Source organism: Ovis canadensis, chromosome 3 (genome assembly GCF_042477335.2).
Source record: "Ovis canadensis isolate MfBH-ARS-UI-01 breed Bighorn chromosome 3, ARS-UI_OviCan_v2, whole genome shotgun sequence".
In the NCBI taxonomy this organism is placed as follows: Eukaryota; Metazoa; Chordata; class Mammalia; order Artiodactyla; family Bovidae; genus Ovis; species Ovis canadensis.
This window is the reverse complement of record NC_091247.1, coordinates 194,439,923-194,463,464: the sequence shown is the minus strand read 5'-3', so window position 1 is coordinate 194,463,464 and position 23,542 is coordinate 194,439,923. Positions and strand designations below refer to the sequence as shown.

Sequence of the window (23,542 nt, the reverse complement as noted above, 5' to 3'; positions counted from 1 at the left end):
AAGGTGGGAGGGAGGGCTAAATTGGGAGTTTGGGACTTACACGTACATACTGCTATATTTAAAGTAAACAATAAGGACTTAATGTAAATAAATAAATATTTGGTTAAAAATAATAAAAAATTTAAAGATTTTAAGTTTTACTAAGTTACATGAACATATTCAGATGAACTAAAATATAGTTTGACTTCAATGGGCTTTACAACTACTTCTGTTATTCTCCATAACTTTCTAAAGTCAAAACACTATAAGGAAAATATTCACTTTTCATCTAAAACTGACATCAAAAACTACCTCCAAATATTGCTTTTAAACCTCTTGGTAAAAGAATTAACTTATTATTTGTATACATTAAAGATGTGACCAAATCAATGAATGTATCAGCATTCAAAACAAATAAGGAGCCATATGGGCACCTGGTGATACCCAGTGACTCAGATTCTTCTTGTAAGAAAATTAGCAGTTGGGAAGTATTTAAAAAACATTGAGGAGCATGACTCTTTTAGGCAACAAGACAGCAGGTAGGATCACCTGGAGATGAACTGGCAGGATGAGTATTTATAAAAGAGCACCTAGGCAAAGACATGAGGAGTCATACAAGAAAGCAGAATTATCCTCTGTAGTCCATGAAATAAAATATGAATTAAAGTTTCTTTAATAATTCTATATTCACTAAACTGTGAATTTTCTATTTATAATACTGAAGTAAAATGTTTGACATATATTTGTTAAAATAATATTAATAAATCATTCAAGGTTCTAGAAGTCCTTGAAATCAAATGTTTTATACAAAAGAAATGCTAATGTTAGAAAAAGACTTTGTCTCATTAGATTTGCAACCTTTATTTTATTTGAGAAAAATGTTGATTTTATATATTCTGACAATCAGCTACAGAATATTAATTGATAATGTCTACTGTTTTCCTTTCCCAACTCTACAATAGCATGTATATTAATAACATAAATTTTCTTTTTTAAGTATGTTCCTACAGTCCACAATTAAGGCAGAAACCCATTACTTATATAGCAATTAACAGAATAAAAAGAATGCACGAAGGCAGGCATGTCCAAACGTGCACAGTATTAGGGAGTAAATTAATTTGCTGGCACGTGATGAACAACTTCAGGAAGACATAGCATAGGAGCATTTCTAGACTTTCAGGGAAAAAACTAGAATACTGTAAAGAGCACTTGTGACTAATGAATAGACTGCCCTACTTTTTGATGGGAAAATGGGGAAAAGGTAGAGAGCAGATGGAGATGGCAGCTTCTAAGCTCCCCTGGAAATTCTACTTAGAACATTATTACAGCATGTTTTCTGCAGACAGTTTGACCATGTAGGTTTTTCATAGGTCTGTGGCAAGCCATATCCAAGATAGCCCTCAGTGAACCCTGCCTCCTGGAATTATACTCACGGAATCCTGTCTTCTTGACTGTGAGCTGGAATTACTGGCTCACTTCTAACTAAGAGAACAAGGTAGAAATGATGAGATGTTACAGTTTCTAAGATTTTTGTTACAAAAAGACTATGACCTCCACCTGGAGCCCTCTCTTCTTCTGTCTTGGATCCCTCACTTCTAAGGAACACAACCTTCCTGGGCTTAAGGCAGCCCTGTGGAGAGGCCCAGGCGAGTGAGCTGGGTAATAAATCCTCCCCTATTTGAGCCTCGAGATGACCACAACCCAGCCAAGACCTTGACTGCAGCCTGTGAAACACCGTGAGCAAGAACTGCCCACCTAAACCACCCCTAGATTCCTAATCCACAGAAAACCTAAGTATTTGCTGGCTTCAGACACTAAGTTTTGGGCTAATTTGTTGTACATCAATAGGTAACTAATACAAGAACTTTCCTGATACTATAATTCAAAAGATAAAACATGAAAATCACCTGTGCCAATATGTTTTGTTCCCTCATTAACTTCTGACGTTCTCGGTTTGGCTTGGTGATAAGCACATCTAGAACATCTTGTCCATTGTTAGGTACATCAGCAACAAAGAAGATAAGGTCTTCCAATAACTTGGTTACAAACCTATCATGAAAAGGAAATATTATGATGTGCTTAATCTTGGGAATATTTTTAAATAAACATTAAAAAAGTAAAAGTATTTTATAATAAAATCATTTAATAACTAATACAGTAAATATTTACTTAAATCTTTGCAAAGAGCATCCCTTATTCAGTTTCACCAAGCCCTACTCCCACCTCCAACTCTAATCAAGTATTTGCAAAGACAATTATGAAATAAAACCCCATGAGTCCCAAAACCAGAGGTGTTGAGAGGATAACACCCATCAGCAGATGCTTTTTCATGACTGACTCACAAAAAAGGGTATTTTGGCTTTATGAGAGAACAGCTAAACTAAATTCTTAAACTCAAATTTGTCCTTTTTTATTATCAACTCAACTACATTTTCTAATCTTTAGTACATTACAATTTCTCCCTGTACAGAATAGGAAAAACTTAAATGACCTGCGAAGAAAGACAAGAGCAAGCCATCCTATCTCTAAATTGTTCTGAAAGTATTAACTGATCTATAAAAATCATAACACCCTAAAATCATACACTAATGTTTACCTTTAATTCTACACTTTGGCTATTTTTTTTTAACTATTACTTGAACATTAATGGTGCCTGGCACCTAAAGTGTCTGGAGAGCTCTTCCTCCCTTAGCTTTCTTCTTCCTCCTTCCTGTGTTTTATCATTTTCTGTGTGACTGTTTTTTGTAAAATTTATACAGGCACTACACCACCAGGGAACTGCGTCCTATATGAATTTTTAAATACAAAAAAACTATCCAACAAATATTTAAGTAAACTTTATCCATGAAGATGTCATATATATGCATGATGGAATGCTACTCAGACAGAAGAGAATGAAATAGTATCTGTAGCAACATGGATGGACCTAGAGATTTCATTACTAAGCAAAGTTCAAGTCAGACAAAAACAAATACCATATGGTATCATTTGTATGTGGAATCTAAAATATGACACAAATGAATTTATTTACAATGTTTTAACATATAACAGAAACACAGACATGGAAAACAAACTTATGGTTACAAAAGCAGGCACAGGGTAGGGAAAGAATAAATTAGGAGTTTGAGATTAGCAGATAAAAACTACCATATATAAAACAGATAAACAATAACATCCTACTGTATAGCACAGGGAACTATATTCAACATTCTATAATAAACCATAATTTAAAAGAATATGTATATTTATATATAACTGAATCACTTTACACTAGAATCTAATACAACATTGTAAATCAACTATACTTCAATAAATAAGCTTTATCCATATATATCAGCATAATTATTCACTGTTATTAGTACAATCAGTCAAGATTACATCAACAAAAAAACTACAATTTAAGAGATTCAGTGACTCTAGAAAAGTGTGGAATGTAATCAGTTATAAAGCACCTTGATCTTAGCTCCAGATTCAACTCCTGCAAGAGAGTGGAGCCAAGTGGATACACCTATAATCCAGAATTTAGCCACCACATCCAAATTCAACACACCTCCAAGGTTCATAAACTTACTCCAAATTCCAAAGATATTATGTTTTCTTGTGTGCCTATTTTAAATTTTAACCCGATCTGTTTTGACAAAATGTCTTAGGAACAGGATTCACTGACATAATTTCTAGGGGCAACCACAGAAATGTAAAACATGATTTCTACACATCAAAATGTGGTGTGAATTTCTTTCGAAATTGTGACTCAACATCTTCTAAATTATTCTGTTGTCCTTAACAGAAATAATAAAATATTTATTTTGAGCTCAGACTTCTTCAGCAAACTAAAATTGAGTTGAGCCTCAAGGGCTCAATCTATAAGTCCAGTCCAAGCATAAATATATCTGCATTTTCTTTTTAGAAATATTGGGGGTTTTTTTTCCTCTTGCTGTTTAGAGGATATTGTATTCAGGTGTTTAGTTATCTAAGGACGTACAACTCTGGGAGCAACTACAAACGCCTCTGCTTCAAACTCTCCCAGATGGCTTACAAATTAATGATGGTGGAGATGCAGATGTAGAGAATGATCTTGTGGACATAGCAGGGGAAGAAGAGGGTAGGACAAATTGAGAAAGCAGCTTTGACATATATACACTACCATACGTAAAACAGATAGAGTGGGAAGTTGCTATATAACTCAGGGAGCCCTGCCTGGTGCTCTGTGATGACCTAGAGGGGTAGGATGGGGGGCTGGGAGGGAAGCTCATGAGGAAGGGGGATATATATATATATATACATAGTTATGACCGATTCTCAATGTTGTACAGCAGAGACCAATACAATATTGTAAAGCAATTATCTTCCAATTAAAAATAAATTAAAAACTGGTGATAGCTAATGGAATGATGATGAAGAAAATTAACAGTCTTGACTGAGAATGACTATACATTAACCTTATTTGCAGAGCCTACCTCCCCTAATGATGAGGCAATGATAGTCAAGAAAATGAGTCTTCTCTTTTGACCTCCAAAACCGTTGAAACCTTATTTTTGTCTTTTCACCTCAAGCATCCCATCTGGGGCAAATAAAACTTTTTTTTTTTCAGTTTAGACCAAATTACAATTCTATACTGGGAGATGGAAAGTGAAGTCGCTCAGTTGTGTTCGAAAATTTGTGACCCCATGGACTGTAGCCTACCAGGCTCCTCCGTCCATGGGATTTTCCAGGCAAGAGTATGGAGTGGGTTGCCATTTCCTTCTCCAGGAGATCTTCTCAAGCCAGGGATTGAAACCGGGTCTCCCATATTGTAGGCAGAAGCTTTACCGTCTGAGCCAACAGGGAGATGGGTAGGTCCTTTAATCATTCAAACTTATTAATTTCCTTTTACTAAAAACTTTTAGTGTGAATTTTTTTATCACATGCAGCCATGATAAACAAAATTTATATTTTAAAAAGACATACCTAAAACATAACAAAAAACACAGTCAACCAGGAATAAAATAAGAAAGACAGTGATGAGCAAGGATAATATTCAGTACTAGCAAGACAATGGGGACTGAAAGCATATGGCAGGGAACTAAACTCAAGATACAAAAGCAGAGACTAAAGCAGCATGTCTCTATCTCTTAAAGGAAGCCTAAAAGTACTGTGACCCCTGTTCCAGTCCTGGCTGTGCAGTGAGTGATAGGAGGAAAGAGGAAGCACAGAGACAGGAATGTACTCAACCACTTGCAGTCTCCATGGCTAAAGCCTCAAATTACCAGAGGACATGAATTCTCAGCCCTCAGTATCAGACCTGGCTCTGGACTTGTTGAGCTGAGCCAGGTGGAAGCAACCATAAAACTAATAAAGAAGATGAGAGAATGCAGAGAAAGAATAAGAAAAAAATTTCCACTCAAGAAGAACCTGCATATTTAAATTTCAAAGCACAAGAGAAAAACTGAGATTAAGAAAGCCATCCATCATACTAAAAAACCAGGAGGCCACTTCATTACAAAAAAAATGCAAGTAACAGTACAATTTCAGAATAACTTTTAAATCAGTGTGTCTCCAATCCTCAAAGAGTTAAGAAAACAATTATATACCAAAGAAGACAATATACGTAAAAGAAGGCAGATACAAATGAAGAAAATGTGGCTGTGCAAAAGAACCAACAGAAATCTGAGAAACAAAATTATAATCATTTAAATAAAAATATAATCCATGAAGGTAAAATACTACACACACATTCTAGAAAATGTGGTGACTTATAGACTGTATCAAAAAAATCAATCTAGGAAGCAGGACAGATTTCAAAAGGCAAGTTATAAAAGGAAAGGTAAGAGATAAGGGAGATGAATTAAGAGGATTCAACACACATCTAATAGGAGTTCCAGAAAAGAGGGAAGAGGAAAAGATAAATATCTGAAGGAAAATGGCTGAAAATTTTCCAGAATTGAAGAAAACTATAAGTAGTCTGATTAAAAGTATACCCTAAGTGTCAAGTGGGTAAAATAAAAATAAAAATTACTTGTAAACACATTGTAGTGAAACTTTAAGGACATAAAAGACAAAAGAAAAAATCTACAAAATTATCAGAAAGTAAAGAAAAATGCCAATAAAGAATTCTTAATGGCAACAAGATGCAACAGAAAATAATTGTTATAACTTTAAAATACTAAAGAAAAAGAACTGTCAAGCCAGCATTTCATACATAAAGTATCAGTTAAAAAAGGTGGTAAAATAAAGACATCCCCATAAAAAGATTAATAAGATTTATAACCTCATTGAATAGACTAAAGAAAAAATTTCAGCAAAAAGAAAAGTGAACCCAGAGAAGAGTGAAATGCAAGAAATAAAAGCAAGTAGAACAGAAGGTAAAATACATTAAGAAATATAATTAATATCTGAAAAATAATTTTAGGAACTAAATTTTCAGAAAAAAAGTGATACATCATAATTTAGATGACATAAGTAATTTAAATAAACTCAGACCTATGCATCTAGATAACTAGTCCCCCCCCCAAAATAAAAGATGGGAAGTAGAATAGCAAAGAATAATCAAAGCATTCTGAAGTATTTTTCTCCCATGAGAGAAAGAAATATTTTCAAGTTATGTAAAAAAGAATATATAGCTGAAATGTATGACAAGACCATATGGGCACTTGCAAAAGAATATGAAAGAATCTATAGCTTCTAAACCAGAAGAAAAGTAAAAATGGGGAGAAAATACAAACTTAACCACTCTAACAGAAAGGAAGAAAGAAGAGGGAGAAGAAAAAAAGCTATACAGGAAAAAGAAAATAACAAAATATGATACCCATTGGTATTCAAATAAGTCCAAACACATTATTTAACAAATCAAGGTAATTAAGCTTTAGAGAATTCAAATAGACTATCAGATTATATTTTTAAAATCCAGCTCTTGCCTGCTCACGAGACATTAACAAAGCAAAATGACTGGCAAATCTGAAACAAATGGATATTGAAAAAATGCATCTACCCGAACACTAAACAAAGGACAGCTGGTGTCAAGACAGGAATATCAAGCAAGTAAAATTCAAAGGGAAATGACACTGCTATAGGAAAATATTAACTCTGTATCAGAAGGACATCTGATCTGGTGATCACATGTTGGATGGCCCCTGCTCTAGATTCTGAGCTCCTATCTCAGGGAACTGGAACCAATACTCAAGCCCGTAAATTGCATGAAGATGTGAATGGAGTCTGTGCTGTTCATGGCTGCGCTGCCACCGTGTGTAAACTGTCCTAAGAACAGTACACAAGTTTAACAAACAAGGAAATCCTGTCACATATGAGAATACGAGTGAACCTGTTTTGTGAAATAAACCAGTCACAGAAGGACAAACACTGCATGATTCCACTTACATGAGGAGTGACTGCTTCCTTAAACTTTGCTCCTTACTGTCAAACTATGTTTCAAAATGCTTATATCAATTATCTCCTGGAAAACAAGGAGATCAAACCAGTCAATCCTAAAGGATCAGTCGTAAATATTCATCAGAAGGACTGATGCTGAAAGCTTCTAATACTTTGGCACCTGATGTGAAGAACTGACTCATTGGAAAAGACCCTGAGGCTGGGAAAGATTGAAGGCATGAGGAGAAGGGGATGACAGAGGATGAGATGGTTGGATGGCATCACCGACATGATGGACATGAGTTTGAGCAAGCTCTGGGAGTTAGTGATGGACAAGGATGCCTGGCGTGTCACAGTCCATGGGTTCGCAGAGTTGGACACGACTGAGCGACTGAACTGAACTGCTATCAATTATCATTTCACCAGCTGTGCATGAGAATTTCAGTGTGTGAACGCCTGGGAAGTTGGTACTTTCTTATTTTTCTTATTCAAATTGAAAGGTATGTAGCAGACCATGAAGTGGAGAAATACAGAGAATGCTCGCGCTCTGGTGTGTTGGAAACCTATGGACTTTAAAAACACACATGATTAAATCCCCTACTTACAGTGTGACCTTACCTGACTGGCTTAAACTTTCAATTATCCTTTATGTAGAATGGGAATAATGCCCATATCAAGGCTGTTTGAAGGACTAGAGAAATATATTTACAGTGCTTAACATAGTACCAGTATAAAGCAGGGATGAAATGACTGGTGGCTATCAGTATCACTCTTTCTTACTCATTTCCAAAATGGAATGAGTGGAGGAATCAAGATCAGTTTCTTCAAGTGTCTTTGAGCGAGTTACAAGGGCAGAAAGCTACACTATTGCAGACTGTTTGCTGGTATTATATAACATGTTTGCTTTGCAGACTTGAGCAGAGAAATGTATCTTGAATAAATAAGAACAAAAAGGCGTAAAACTTTTATAGGGCCTTTAAAACTCCAAACCCAAATACCAAATCAAGTGCATCAAAAGGTATCTCTTATGAAACATTTAAAAGGAAAGGTCAGAAAGTAACTCAAAACAACTGTGTTCAAGCCAAACTAAAATAGAAAAATGTAAACATTCCCCAGATTTTAATGTTACTATTTTCATTTAGGCACCAGGATCTGCTCATTGAGAAGCAGGTGTGCTGCCATGGAGACCATTCTACGTATTTCCTTAGAGTCATTCATTCACTGAAAGCTACTGCATGAGTTGACAACTGACTCTTGATGATTTAAAAGTTGTTCTAGCTCATGCAGCTCAATACCAGAAAAAGCTTCCCTGGTAGCTCAGACGGTAAAAGCGTCTGCCTACAATGCGGGAGACCTGGGTTCAGTCCCTGGGTTGGGAAGATCCCCTGGAGAAAGAAATGGCAACCCACTCCAGTATTCATGCCTGGAAAATCCCATGGACCAAGGAGCCTGGTGGGCTACAGTCCATCGGGTCACAAAGAGTCGGACATGACTGAGCGACTTCACTTCACTTCACTTCAATCAAAAGCCAGGCCAAAGAACTAAACAGACATTTCTCCACAGAAGACATACAGATGTCTAACAAACACATGAAAAGAAGCTCAACATCACTCGTTATCAGAGAAATGCAAATCAAAACCACAATGAGGTACCATTTCACACCAGCTGGAATAGCTGCTATCCAAAAGTCTACAAGCAATAAATGCTGGAGAGGGTATGGAAAAAAGGGAACCCTCTTACACTGTTGGTGGGAATGCAAAATAGTACAGCCACTATGGAGAAGAGTGTAGAGATTCCTCAAAAAAGTGGAAACAGAACTGCCATATGACCCAGCTATCCTGTTGGGCATACACACTGAGGAAACCAGAACTGAAAGAGAACAAGGTACCCCAGTGTTCATCCCAGCACTGCTCACAATAGCCAGGACATGGAAGCAACCTAGATGTCCATTGGCTGATGAATGGATAAGAAAGTGGTGGTACATATACATGATGGAATATTACTCAGCTTTAAAAAGAACACATTTGAATCCGTTCTAATGAGGTGGATGAAACTGGAACCTATTATATATACAGAGTGAAGTAAGCCAGAAAGAAAAACACCAATACAGTATATTAACACATATATATGGAATTTCAAAAGATGGTAACAATGAGCCTATATGTGAGACAGCAAAAGAGACACAAATATAAAGAACAGATTTTTTTGACTCAGTGGAGAAGGCCAGGGTGGGATGATTTGAGAGTATAGCATTGAAACATATATATTACCATATGTGAAAGAGATGACAGTCCAAGTTCAGTGCATGAAATAGGGCACTCAAAGCACTGGAACAACCCAGAGGGATGGGATGGGAAGGGAAGGGAGGTGGGAGGGGGGTTCAGGATGGGGAACACATGTACACCGTGACTGATTCATGTCAATGTATGGCCAAAACCACCACAATATTGTAAAGTAATTAGCCTCTAATTAAATAAATTAATTTAAAAATATGAATGATAAATAAGTAAAAGTCACTCTAGAAAGTTACTAACCTCCTTTCATTCTGGGTTATTGTGCCATTTTCCAGCTTTTTAACTGTAGTCGCCAGCACTTTATTTGCATCGTTGGCGAAGTCTAAGTCTCGGACCTCAGACAGTGGGACAGACACAATGGCAAATGCTTCTTTATCTTCTTTCGCTTGGCAAGTTCCAATCTGCAATGTGTTTTTCCATTAAGATTAGTTGCTTTATTAAAAAATGATGCAATACTCTTCCAGTACTAACACATCTTAGTACTGCAGAAGAGGTACAAAACAGAAGCAGATGATCCAAACACAATTCCTACAAGCATCGCCCACTATGAAAAGCTGTAGAGACACAGACCTCTCCTGCCCGTTTCCTGCCTTGTTCTCAAAGCCCGACTGGCAGTGTTTCCCTTTCACCCTTGCCGTTTGCTTCAATTTCAACAGAGGAAAGGAAATGCCTTTCTGGAATCTTCTTCCCTTCCGACATGCTGTTCCCATTCTCTTGGTATCTCTGCTGCATCTTCTTGAATCACAGCCCTGCAGTGACCTGACTGGGGGGCCTGAGTCCTTGATGAAATTCATTGCAATAATTTCTAATATTGACGAAGTGCAGTCGTAAGAACATGTCAGTCTTCCCGTAATCCTATTCACACAACATGTGGATGAAAAGTAAACCATTCTCAGAAACATTTACCTTCAACATAACAGGCCTCTCTTCATCCGTGTCTATGGGGATGCTAGTACTGGTTACCCACGTGTTTGTACATAAATGTCTTAACCGAACATATGAGTTCCTAAAAGAAAAATAATATTTTAAAAATTGTTTATAAAAAATTAACACACTTAATATTAACATATTTAAGTTTCATATATGATATGAATATAAATATATTTCACACAGTTAACTGAGTGTAGATCAGTCACGTTTAAAGGGAAAATCTGACTACAGACTATTTCAAAGCATGCAGTATTATCACCTAGACTGGTAGTTCTCAAAATCTGGACCTTGGACCAGCACCATCAGCATCGCCTGGACACTAGTTGGAAATACAAAGTCCAAGGTTTTACCCCAGTCCACTGAATCAGAGAATCTGAGCGTGAGGTCCAACAGTGAGTATTTTACCAGCCTTTCCAGGAAATTCTGATGTATACGAAGGTAAGAAGCACTGACTGTGTAACCATCTCAGTTATAATGGCTGTCTCACAGCAGTCCCTTTTGTGGTTTAACCATTTACACATGAAAGTATATAGTGTAGTCAGTCCTCAATAACTGCAGATTATGTACCTGTGACAAATTATCTGTAACCCCAAATTCACTTGTTGGGGGCACTTTGGCAGTCTTTCTCAGACATGCACAGAGTGGCAAAAAATTTGATTCCCTGCCATTCACATCCCCAGTGAGGCTAAACAAGGCAATGCTCTGCCTTCTCGTTTCTGCTCTTGAACTATCAACAAGTGTCTTTTCATGGTCTGTATATTACCATGTTTTTCACTGTCATTGGGGAATTCACTGTTGAAAACAGTCCCAAGCGTAGTGCTGAAGTGCTGTCTTGTGTTCCTGTAGAGCAAAGCTGTGATGTGCATTACAGAGAAAATACTGACAGAGAAGCTTCATCCAGGCATGAGTTATAGTGTTAATGGTCATGAATTCAGTGTTCATGAACCAAAAGTATACATTAAGTGAGGTGTCTTTAACCAAAAACACATAGAAAACAAGGTTGAGTATTAACTGATTGACAAAAATACTGTGTCCAGAGGCTTGCAGGAACCTAACTCTGTATTTCCCTTAGGAGCAATGGTCCCATATTTGCTAATTCATGTTCCAGCAATAATAAGAACCAATGACAGGTGAATTGTGAGAGAGTGTATGAGAAAGAACAGCTAGAGCTTCCTCTGGCTCAAATATTATCATGTTCAGTGAAACTTTTATTATCATTTCTTAAACAAAATGAATAAAGTGTCCATTAAAAGAAAACCATTGTGGTAAGTTCTCTGCCTTCAAGTTGCAAGAAGTTCAGCAGGAAAGATAAGATAAATCCCTATAACACAAGGCAGAAAGCATTAAGGCCATTAAGAGAAACTCAAATTGAAAAAAAAAAAAAAACAACAAAGGCTTCAGGGAAAGAGATTTAGTCTCAAACACTATGGTTCTGCTCATTTATAAAAGTAGATCGAGACTGAGTTTCAAAAATCTAGACCAGCAAGGGCCAATCATTGTCCAAATAATCAGCAAAGGTCCAGTACTGAAATACCTCTGTGATACCACTTATCTTCTGCATGGAGATGTCATTTGGATTCAACTATCCTCACCATTGTATTTTAAGCATCTGGAAAGTGGGGCCATAGCTTATTCAGCTCCATGGTCGTTCCCCCTAGTCTTACCCCTGCACTTTTTCTATAGATGTTTATGGAGTCAACCTAGACGGCTGAGTTCCAAACTAATGAGACCACACTTGAGCATAATAACTTGCAATTTCTAAGAATTCTAGAAATGAATAACTCCTTAGGACCTACACCACAAAAATCCTTTCTTAGAATCTTGATGTAATTTGAATGTCTAAAATATGAAGACATTGGGAGGACTTCCTGGCAGTCCAGGGCTTAAGACTTTGCCTTTCAATGCAGGGGTATGGGTTTGATCCCTCGTTGGGGAGCTAACGTGTGGGGTTCCCACGTGTCTCAAGGCCAAGAAAACAAAACATAAAACAGAAGCAATATTGTAACAAATTCAATAACTATTTTAAAAATGATCCACATCAGAAAAAATTTTAAATAAATAAAAATAAAAGATGGAGATATGCACCATAGTGGTTAAGAGTATAGACTTCAAATTCACACACATCAGGATCAAATTCCACCTCATGAGCCAGACATTGATTGATCAGCCTAGTCACACTAAGCCAGCAGTTCCCCAACCTGGCTGCACATTAGAGTCACCAGAAAAGCTTCTACAGCCTGTTACCCAGGCTGCACTGCACATTATTTAAATCAGAATGTCTGCGACTCAGAGAAGGCATCAGTACTTTTTTAAGATCTCCAGGTGATTTCACTGGTCTTCGTGTGGCCAGAGCATACAGGGCAAAGTGCTGCACAGGTGATTCCAATTTAAAGCTGACATGAAAAGCATGGCATTAACTAGTTCATCCCAGGTGGCTCAGAATTCACCTGCAATGTGGGAGATCTGAGTTTGATCCCTAGGTTGGGAAGATCTCCTGGAGAAGGAAATGGCAACCCACTACAGTATCCTTGCCTGGGAAATCCCACGGACAGAGGAGCCTGGTGGGCTATGGAGTCGCAGAGAGTCAGACTCTACTGAGCGATTAAGCACACACAGCACAGCTAGTCTTCAGTTCTGATCTGTTAGAATTGCTGCCAGAATATTTATAAAGAACTTGACAAGCGTGCTCAGCACACAGCAAGAGCTCCAGAGTTATATTACAATAGTAGTTATTACTAAGTGTTCATTAGCAGAAACTTTAAAACAACTAATGACAAAGAATATGTTAATACAAAAATCTGTTCTATAATGAGAAGGGCTTCAGCGGCTCTGAATAGTAATAGATGAACCCTTCCATATAGAGCAAGGCTTTGGGGATTGTCTATATAGTGAGATCTTTCTACCTTTTCCTTAAGCAAGTTTTCTTGGTTAGAGTTCAAGAAGGACTCTGTGTTTGCTGAGTTAAAATCTAGAGTCGTCAGAGCAAGGATTTATTAAGATGCCATACTCAGAAAAGGTCAGAGACTTGCATCAAGTCAAACCTTCCGTGTGGATCTCTTTACAGATCTCTGTTGGTAGCCCAAAGAGAAATGGCTCATGCAAGGCCAAGACTCAGCTACCTTTCGCCCATCCAAGTACCAAACAGGTCTGACCCTGCTTAGCTTCCAAGATCAGGCATGTTCTGGGTGGTGTGACCATAGACTCAGCTACATATCTCATGAGTGAGAACAGCTGTGAAACAGCCCAGGAAGCCCAAGGAGCAGTGATTTCCTGCAGTGTTAGTAGAGCAACTTTTTACCTTCTCTGAAAGTAACCTGCACAGTAATGTCTGCATTTTGAGCATGTACAGTCTAACCACTGCGATCTGCCCAAGGCCAAGGACAATCATGCTGGATCAAGGACAATTTAGAACAATCCCACAAAACTTAATAACAAAGGCAAAACTCTATGCATCTAGAGATTGCATCCTAATGCTATTATTGGAAGGTAGACAGCTGTAGGTTAAAAAAAACACTTCATCAAATCCAAACAAAAGAATGTAAAATATTGTAAGTTAACAATTACCTCATCAACAATCTTCCTTCCCCCTCTTCATTTAGGTCTACTTGTCTCCTAGCTGGGCCTTCAGCACAGCTAGCAAATTTAAATATTTTTCCATTTTGTGTTCCTGCTGCTTGAAACACTTCTCCCAGATGGAGAGGGCTTGATCTTTCAGATCATTCAGATCTTTTCTCAAATGTCCTAAATCAGAGAAGTCTCACACCTAATAACAGAACTCTCCATATGCTTCAATTTTTCTTCAAAACATTTTTATTACCTGACCTTATAGTTTGTGCTTATTTGTTTATTACCTCTCTCTCCCATTTGAATTTAAGTTCATCACCAGTTTGCTCACAGTTGTCCTCCCAATGCCAAGGGCAATGCCTGGGAGGTAATCAATGTTCAGTAAGATTTGTTGACTCGATGACTAAATAAATGAACAAATGGACGAATAAATAAATAAATGAATGAAATATGGAATCTGACATAATAAAAATGTCATAAGTATTTTTAAATTAATTTTTACTGGAGTATAAAAATGCTATAAGTATCAACAGAAATGCTTCTAGATTGTTTTTCACTTTAGTAACCACGGGACATCCAAGTAGTAGAAATAAATAATTCTCATGAATTTTTCAGAATTTCTCTTGTTCTGAACATTTCACTTATTTTTAAGAATAGAACAACTATGTTAATCTACTCATAAAAGAGGTATGATTTTTTACACTTGTTTTTCACTTATACTTGCTCTCTTGCTGTCACAAAAATTATATTAAAATTATGGTTTTAATTCCTTACCAACCAGTAAAATTATTCAAAGGGACATTACTGTTTAACCTGTCTTTTTGTGGGTTGTTTTTTTTTTTTTTTTTTACCTTGGAACCAGGCAGTCCGCTCTCTGAAGAGTCGTGGCATCCAGTTCGAAAAGCGATGCAATGTCATTTCCATGCGGGACTGAAACCAAAGTGTACATGATCTTCTCCCCTGCCTGGCGTTTCTTCTTTGAAGCTGGAAGATCACCATCTCTCTGTTGAGGTGGTAGAATGTTTTTTACTTTTATTAGGTTTCTTACTAAATTGGGAGAGAAGTTTAAATTTGCACATATTTCTTCATTGGATTATAGTGATGCCTAGTTCACACACTCCAGAGGACTTCATCTGAATAAATTATCAAAGCAGCAACAGTCAAAATAGTTATGGCCCTTCCCTGATAGTAAACCTATTTTCACAGTAGTAATTTTGAGCATTCCACATATGGAATTTAGAAAGATGGTAACGATAACCCTGTATGCGAGACAGCAAGAGACACAGATGTATAGAACAGTCTTTTGGACTCTGTGGGAGAGGGAGCGGGTGGGATGATTTGGGGGAATGGCATGGAAACATGTATAATATCATATAAGAAACGAATCGCCAGTCCAGGTTCGATACAGGATCCTTGGGGCTGGTGCACTGGGATAACCTGGAGGGATGGTACAGGGAGGGAGGTGGGAGTGGGGTTCAGGATGGGGAACACGTGTACGCCCGTGGCGGACTCATGTTGATGTGTGCAAGAACCAATACAATATTGTAAAGTAATTAGCCTCGAATTAAAATAAATATTCATTTTTTGGAAAAGCTACAAAAAATAAATAAATAAAACACAGAGGGACTTCCCTAGTGGTTCAGAGGTTAAGAATCCGCCTTCCAGTGTAGATGATGCGGATTTCAGTCCCTGGTCTGGAAACTAAGATTCCACATGCCTGAGGGCAACTAAACCCACGCACTGCACTGACTGAGCGTGAAAACTCTAGAGCCCCTGCTTCACAACTAGAGAAAACCTACACACCACAACGAAGACGCGGCTCAGCCAAACGAAACAAACAAAAACACAGAGAAACAGTGGGCTGAACCATCCAGATTTCATAAACTGGAAGCTGGAAGCATCTCAGAGTTCCTGCCTAAGCTCTGAAACACCACTGGGATATTAACTTGGAGTGAAGGGGAATCAACAGCAGGATTGCCATTCAGTTCACTGGCTATTCTATAAGATCCCAGAAGATACTATAATGTCAAATAAAGTGAAGTCAAATGGAATAGAAGCCTTTATGATGAAACTCAGCCAATATTTCCACTACATCCCTACCATTTGAAGCAGAGAGCAACACAAGACGGATGATTATGCATTTTCTCTTGAACTTCCCCAAGTTCCTATGTCCCATGGAAGGACCTGATGTATAAGAAAACCGAAAGAGGATAGAGCAATTATAATATAAGCTTGGCAATACTTCTACATATTTATTAAATCAATGAAATTTGAATATAAGAAAGGACGGCTGTCATTGTACCATCAAAGGAAGTTGAAAGAAAGCAGAGGAGGGAAGGGATGCTCAAAGGTAAATGAGAGCAGTTCACACCCAAAGACAAGCTTTGCTTTCAAGGTCACCATGGCAATGTAGCACTACTCCCAACCATTCCAAAATGTTCACTTAAAGCACCGTCCCAAGGCTGCGAGCACCATTTTCCTTCATCAGAAAACCCTTGCCATTTCTTGCTGGTGTCTTCTGTAAATGGTGCACAAATTGGCAGCACCCCTGACCTACAAACGGGCAGAGGAACAGCCAGGGTCCGAAGTAGAAGCAGGACTGCTATCTGCTAATCTCGCACAGCCTAGCAGCCCCTGGTAGCTCCTGGCATCTTTCACTTATAGGCCCTGCACAAAGACCCAAGTTCAAACTTAAATGAAGATAGGAGTCTGGCAAACTCTCCCCAGGTAGTTTAATCCCCGTAACAGTTGTTTCTTATCAGTAAGTATGAACTATGTTTATTCATCAGGAAAAAAGGTAACTTACTACACATTAGAAGAAGTATAAAGAGGAAAGAAGGAAATGCAAAACAGTAAGCAAATTACACTTGTGAATTTACACAAAGCTTCTCAAGGTACCCAAACCATTCCTTGGTTGTTCTTGCTAATCTTACAACAAAAATTTGAAAAAGAGGAAGAACATTATTTCATTTAAACAAAGAGATGAGTGCAGTTACCTGCAGGAGATGAAAGACGAGGGAAGGAGAGAAAGAAAGAGGATGGAGAGGGGGAGGACCAGAGGAGAAAGAGGGGGAGGAAAGAGAAAGGAGAGGAGGAAGAAGGGAAGGCGATGACCCAGAGAGATGTTATGGGGAGGGAGGTGGGAGGGGGGTTCATGTTTGGGAACGCATGTAAGAATTAAAGATTTTAAAATTTAAAAAATAAAAAAATAAAAAATTAAAAAAAGGGGGAAAGGAGAGGGGAGCAGTGAGAGCAGCAGGAATGCTCAACTCCAAATTTAACTAGCCATCTCCATCCATGTCACCCAAAGCCAGAGGCCTGGTCTGCAGCCCACAGGCACTGAGTGAGTCACTCCTCAAAGAACAGGCAGAAACGTAATGCTTAACAACCTTCTTTGAGGTTTCTGAAAAAACTCTCATGGGTCAGAAGACCCAATTCACAGTCATCTGCATTGAGGCATGGAAATCTATGAACTGAAAACAAAAATCTCTGAAGGGCAAAACACGATCCCATCTTCAGAGAAAACCTAAATGTCTTTAAATAACCCAATAAAAATGGCCTTGCCAGACAAGTAAGTTAGGAAAGGAGGCAGCCTGGGTAACATTATAGCTCAGGCTCACGGAATCTCCAGCTTGGAAAAGATCTTCACAGATCATCGGTGAACTAAAAAGACTTCTTCCCAAATAAACCTCTGGCAGCAGCTAGTCAAGTGAAATTCTATTGCTTGAAAGGTGTTCCCTTGCATCATGAAAACACTGGTCTTTAATTATTCCCTACCGAAATTTAGGCAGCCTTTGTGCCTTTGTGCAGTTTCGTTTATTTCCTGTATTTCAACTCTCACAGACAGTTGAGGGAGTCTAAAGGAAGAAAAATAGTTGGAACGAGAAGGTGAAAATAAGGGAAGGAATGGGAAGTGTGGACACTAGAGGGAAAATAGGAATGTGCGAGAAAAATATGACACCAAAAGCACTTTCAATGAAAAAGAATGATCGATAATCAAGCTTCCATGAAAACAAATTTCTCCTGCTCTGTGAAAGACACAGTCAAAAGAATGAGAAGATAAACCACAGACTGGGAGGAAATACTTGCAAAAGACATATTTAATAAAGGACTGGTATCCAAAATATACAAAGAACTCTTAAAATTCAATAATATGAAAACAATTCAGGCAAAAGACCTGAACAGATACCTCACCAAAGATGACATACAGGTGGTAAATACATATATGAAAAGGTGATCAATATCAAATGTCATTACGGAATAGCAGATAATTAGATCTCACTTGCAGCAATGATATACCATATACACCTACTGAATGGCCAAAATCCAAAACACTGACAACACCAAAGGCTGACAAGGGTGTGGAACAACATGAACTCTCATTCATCACTGGTGGGAATGCAAAATGGTACAGTCACTTTGGAAGACATTTCAGTGGTTTTACACAAAATGAAACACACACTATACCATATGATTCAGCAATCATGCTCCTTGTTATTTACCCATAGGAGGTGAAAAGCTATGTCCACACAAAAACTTGCATCACAGCTTTATTCATACCTACTAAAACATAAAAGCAAACAAAATACCTTTCAGTAGGTGAGTGAATAATAAACTGTGGGACATTCAAACAATCGAATGTTATTCAGCACTAAAACAAAATGAACTATCAAGCCATGAAAAGACATGAAGAAACCTTAAAGGCATAGTTAAAATGAAAAAAGCCAATGTGAAAAAGCTACACACTGTGTGACTTCAAATATACAGCAGTCTGATATTCTGGCAAAAGCAAAATTATGGCACAGTAAAAAGATCAGTGGCTGCCGGGGATGGGAGGGGAATGAGTAGGAAAAACACAGGGGATTTTTAAAGCAATGTAACTATTCTGTATGATACTTTTATGGTGGATACATGTCATTATACTTTAATCAAAGAGATAGAAAGTTCTACACCAAGAGTGAACCCTAACGTAAACTGGACTTCGGATGATAATGATGTGCCAAGGTAGGTTAACCAGTGTAATAAATGTACCACTCTGGTAAAGGATGCTCATAGTAGGGGACCCTGTACTTTTGTGCAGGCAGCAGTGTATTGGAACCGTCTGTATCTTCCACTGAATTTTGCTATGCATCTAAAATGCTCTTTACAAATGCCTGTTTAAAGAAAAAAAAAAAAAAAACCAATCTGTGTGTGCCACAACTATAGAGAAGATCCTCTAGAGCCCGGGAGCTGCAACTACTAGAGCCCACGCACCCTAGAGCCCATGCTCCGCAACAACAGAAGCCACAGCAGGAAGAAGCCTGCGGCCGCAACAAGAACAGCCGCAGCAGGGAGAAGCCTGCAGCCGCAACGAGAGAGCAGCTGCAGCAGGGAGAAGCCTGCAGCCGCAACGAGAGCAGCCGCAGCTCACCGAAACCAGAGAAAGGCCCTCACAGCAATGAAGACCCAGGACAACCAAAACTAAATAGATAAATAAAGTTATTAAAAGTACACAGTCTGAGAGGGAATATTAGTAAGTTATATATCTGATAAGGGACTTGTATCCAGAATATAAAAAGAACGTTTACAACTCAACAGTTGCAAAGACAAATAACCCAATTAAAAACTGAACAAAGGATGAGACCAAACATTTCTCCACAGAAGACAGAAAAATGGCCAAGAAATACTTGCAGAAGTGCTCAATCTCATTACTAAATAGGAAAATGCTTTAGGATGGTTATAATCAAAGTACAGACAATAACAAGTGTTAGGATGTGGAGAGACTATAACACTCAGTCTCTCCCCATATTGCTGAGGAACACACAATGGTGCAGCCACTTAGGAAGAGTTTGGTAGTTCTTCAAAATATTAAACATATAACCAGCAATTCTAGGCTTCCCAGGTGGCGCTAGTGGTAAAGAACCTGCCTGCCAATGTAGGAGATGTAAGAGACACGGACTCAATCCCTGGGTCGGAAAGATCCCCTGGAGGAGGGCATGGCAACCCACTCTGGTATTCTTGCCTGGAGCAGCCCATGGACAGAGGAGCCTGGCAGGCTACAGTCCAAGGGGCGCACAGAGTTGGACATGACTGAAGAGGCTTAGCACAGACACAACCAGGTATACCTAACTCTAGGTATCTACCCAAAAGAAATGAAAGTATATGACCATGCAAAAACTTGCACATGAATGGTCATAACAGCTTCATCTATAATAGCTGAAAAGCAGAAATAAGCCAAAAGTCCATCAAATGATAAACAAAATATGGTACATGCACCAAATGGAGTATTATTTGCCATGAAAAGGAATGACATACAGATGCTACATGTATGCACTTTGAAAACATTATGTTAAGTGACAGAAGCCAGACACTTAAAAGGCCATATACTGTATAATTCCATATATGAAATATTCAGAAAAGGCAAATTCATAGAGACAGTAGATTTGGGTTGATAGGGGTTGCTAGTGGATATAGACTTTCTTTGGGGGGAGGGTGATTTAAAAAATGCTCTAAAATTAGATAGTGGTTACAGATTCACAACACTGTACCTTCTAAACAGGAGAATTCTTATGGTATGTGAATAATAACTTAGTAAAATCTGCCTGCAATACAGGAAACCTGGGTTAGATTCCTGGGTTCGAATCCTGGGTCGGGAAGATCCCCTGGAGAAGGAAATGGCAATCCACTCTAGTATCCTTGCCTGGAAAATCCTATGGACAGAGGAGCCTGGCGGGCTACAGTCCACGGGGTCGCAAGAGTTGGACACGACTTAGCGACTAAACCACCACCAAAGCTGTTGAAGGAAGAAAGGAAAGGAAAGAGCAGGGAGGGAGGGAAGACGGAAGAGACAGGGAGGTAGAGGAGGAGGAAGGGAGAGAGGGAGGAAAGAATAAAAGAACCAACTAACCAACTCAAAAGTACACTGTTTCATTATCTCTGCCATCCAACTCAATATGAAAACCCAGATATTATAGAACAATATGGATGAAGGAAGTAGCTTTCCCTGGCGGCTCTGAAATGTACCGGTGACACAAGAATCACACTTCTGTCCATCTCCAAGTAACTGAGTCAAGGTCTCAAGAAGATCTACACAATCCTCTTATACAGGGCCCAGTAGAACGTACCATGTGTAACCAGGAACTCCTTCTCAATAGTAAAAATGGTGGTGACATCTGATATCAAAGATAAAAATCACTATGATGAAGAAGGTAGAGAAGGAGGAATGGGGAGATTTAAGAAGAGAAAATGCTAATTCTAAAAGAAAAAAGGAAATTATTTTTTTATTATAACATGGAAACTTGGGGAGAAATAGATCAGGAGAGTTACAATCACAAAGAAATATTATAGAAGAGCTCTTTTTGGATTTGGCAATGCTATCGCAGCCAAAATAAAGAACCACCAACATAATGAGTGTTATTAATACACACGAGGGAAGACTGCCTCAGATTGGAAGAATGCAAAAATAATGGATGAGATCAGGCAGTTGTAGGAAAAAAACTCGAAGGATTTTTGAGACAAGTGGCTTAAATGTAGTATCAAAAAGGCACAATTAAAACACAATTTTAGCTAAGGAAAATAAAATCTAATCAATTATATTGAACCATATTTGAAGAAGGGCTTCCCTGGTAGCTCAGATGGTAAAGAATCCACCCGCGATGCAGAAGACCCAGTTTGATCCCTGTGCTGGGAAGATCCCCTGGAGGAGGAAATGGCAACCCACTCCGGAATTCTTGCCTGGAGAATTCCACGGACAGGGGAGCCTGGTGGGCTAGAGTCCACAGCATTGCAAAAAGTCAGACATGTCTGAGCAATGAACTTTCACACACTTCACTTTTGTATTTGAAGAAATGTTTTATTAACAGAAGATAAGCATGTACCCTAAATATTGGAGAGTCAATGAACAAGTATTTGACAGTTTCTCTCACTGTAGGCCAGTGTAGATGCAACAAATTAGTATTCCAGTCTTCCTGGGGGCATTCCATATCCCTGAAAGGTATCTGTGCCATCTGCACACCAATCTTATCATAATTTAGCTTTCCTTCAGGGAAAATGCACTAACTGCCCCAAGGCTTCATGTCTACTTAGCAACTGAGAGGGCTTCCCCAGTAGCTCAGTGGTACAACTGAGAGGGCTTCCCCAGTAGCTTAGTGGTAAAGAATCTGCCTGCAGTGCAGGGGACGCAGGCTTCAATCCCTGCGTTGGGAAGATCCCCCAGAGCAGGAAATTGCAACCCACTCCAGTACTCTTGCCAGAAAAATCCCACAGACAGAGGAGCCTGGTGGGCTACAGTCTACAGGGTTGCAAAGAGTCGGATATGAATAAGCGACTGAGAGAGGCCATTGTGATTATACATCAGTCATTTGTCATCAGTCATTATACATCAATTCATTTAGTGGAGTCAATCCTCCTGCCTACACTCTCCTTTTCCTCTTTTGAAACGCTAATAAAATGAATTTTCTGGACACATAAAGGGAGAGCAGGTCCAGGTTCCTGGAGACTGCCCTCCTACTGAAATGGAGCAGGACACTATGGTCCGTGTCCCCCATGTCCTCAGCCTGCCTTTTGTCCATGGAAAAACTTCAGCCAAAGAATAGGTTTAATCACCGAAGTGAGAACATGCAAAAACAAAGGAAACCAGTCAAAGGAGACCAAATAATAATAGTTCAGCCATTAAGCAGAGTCAAGGACCTTTAGTTCCTCCTCAAGGGCTATAGGTAATATTCTGAGCCATAGTCTGTGAGCTGTTTTGCAGATACTGAAACTCACACAGAGTGGACGAAGTCAACTACAGGATGACCACACTGTAGCCAAGGCATAAGCTGCCACAATTCAGAGAATTGGCCTCAAAGAAATGGAAACAGAGCAACCTTGGAAATGAAGATTAACTGTGCTTAAAACAATTAAGATGATATTGATCAGACCACCAGTGACCGATTTCAAGATGACTGTCGGGACTGACTCTGCTATTTCTGCATGTAGCCCCCTCCCTCTGTCTATAAAAGCTCTTGCCTCCAGACTGCTGAGGCGGGGAGGGGCGGGGGACAGGGTGAGGGGTAGGGAGGAGTCGGCTTTGGACAGGCATCTGTCCTCTCCCTCTGTCCCTCACCAGTTGCCAACCTCCGAAATAAAGCAGTTTCTACCAAACTGGCCTCTTTAATGGCTTCTGAGCAATGAGCAGCTGAACCCCACTTTCTATTATATTCCACTTGGTAATATTTCCCTGTGGAATCCTGATAAGAGTGATCAGAGACCTCTCTAGTTTGACACTCTTACAGTGAACAATAAAAATCCTTGCCTTACAGAAACCTCACTTATTAGGGCTAACTAAAAGCTCACTTTAAATTACTCATACTATTTAAGACCTGTGGTTTAACTTTAATTACACAGGATAAATGGAATGTATATTGTACCCCCAAATCATCTGCTTAGGTCCTTGGGAATAAAAAGCTTTA

General features: G+C 38.8%; 1 protein-coding gene across 1 annotated transcript in view; it reads right to left on the bottom strand.

Moving 5' to 3' along the window:
* Window positions 1-23,542, bottom strand: part of ITPR2 (inositol 1,4,5-trisphosphate receptor type 2) — a 599,561-nt gene that overhangs the window by 406,242 nt on the left and 169,777 nt on the right. Inside the window, exons 11-14 of the mRNA XM_069585523.1 lie at window positions 14,963-15,114; window positions 10,524-10,623; window positions 9,858-10,018; window positions 1,887-2,028 (exon numbers count right to left, since the gene is read on the bottom strand). Coding sequence (XP_069441624.1) covers window positions 1,887-2,028; window positions 9,858-10,018; window positions 10,524-10,623; window positions 14,963-15,114 — 555 coding nt within the window. The remainder of the gene's footprint in view (window positions 1-1,886; window positions 2,029-9,857; window positions 10,019-10,523; window positions 10,624-14,962; window positions 15,115-23,542) is intronic.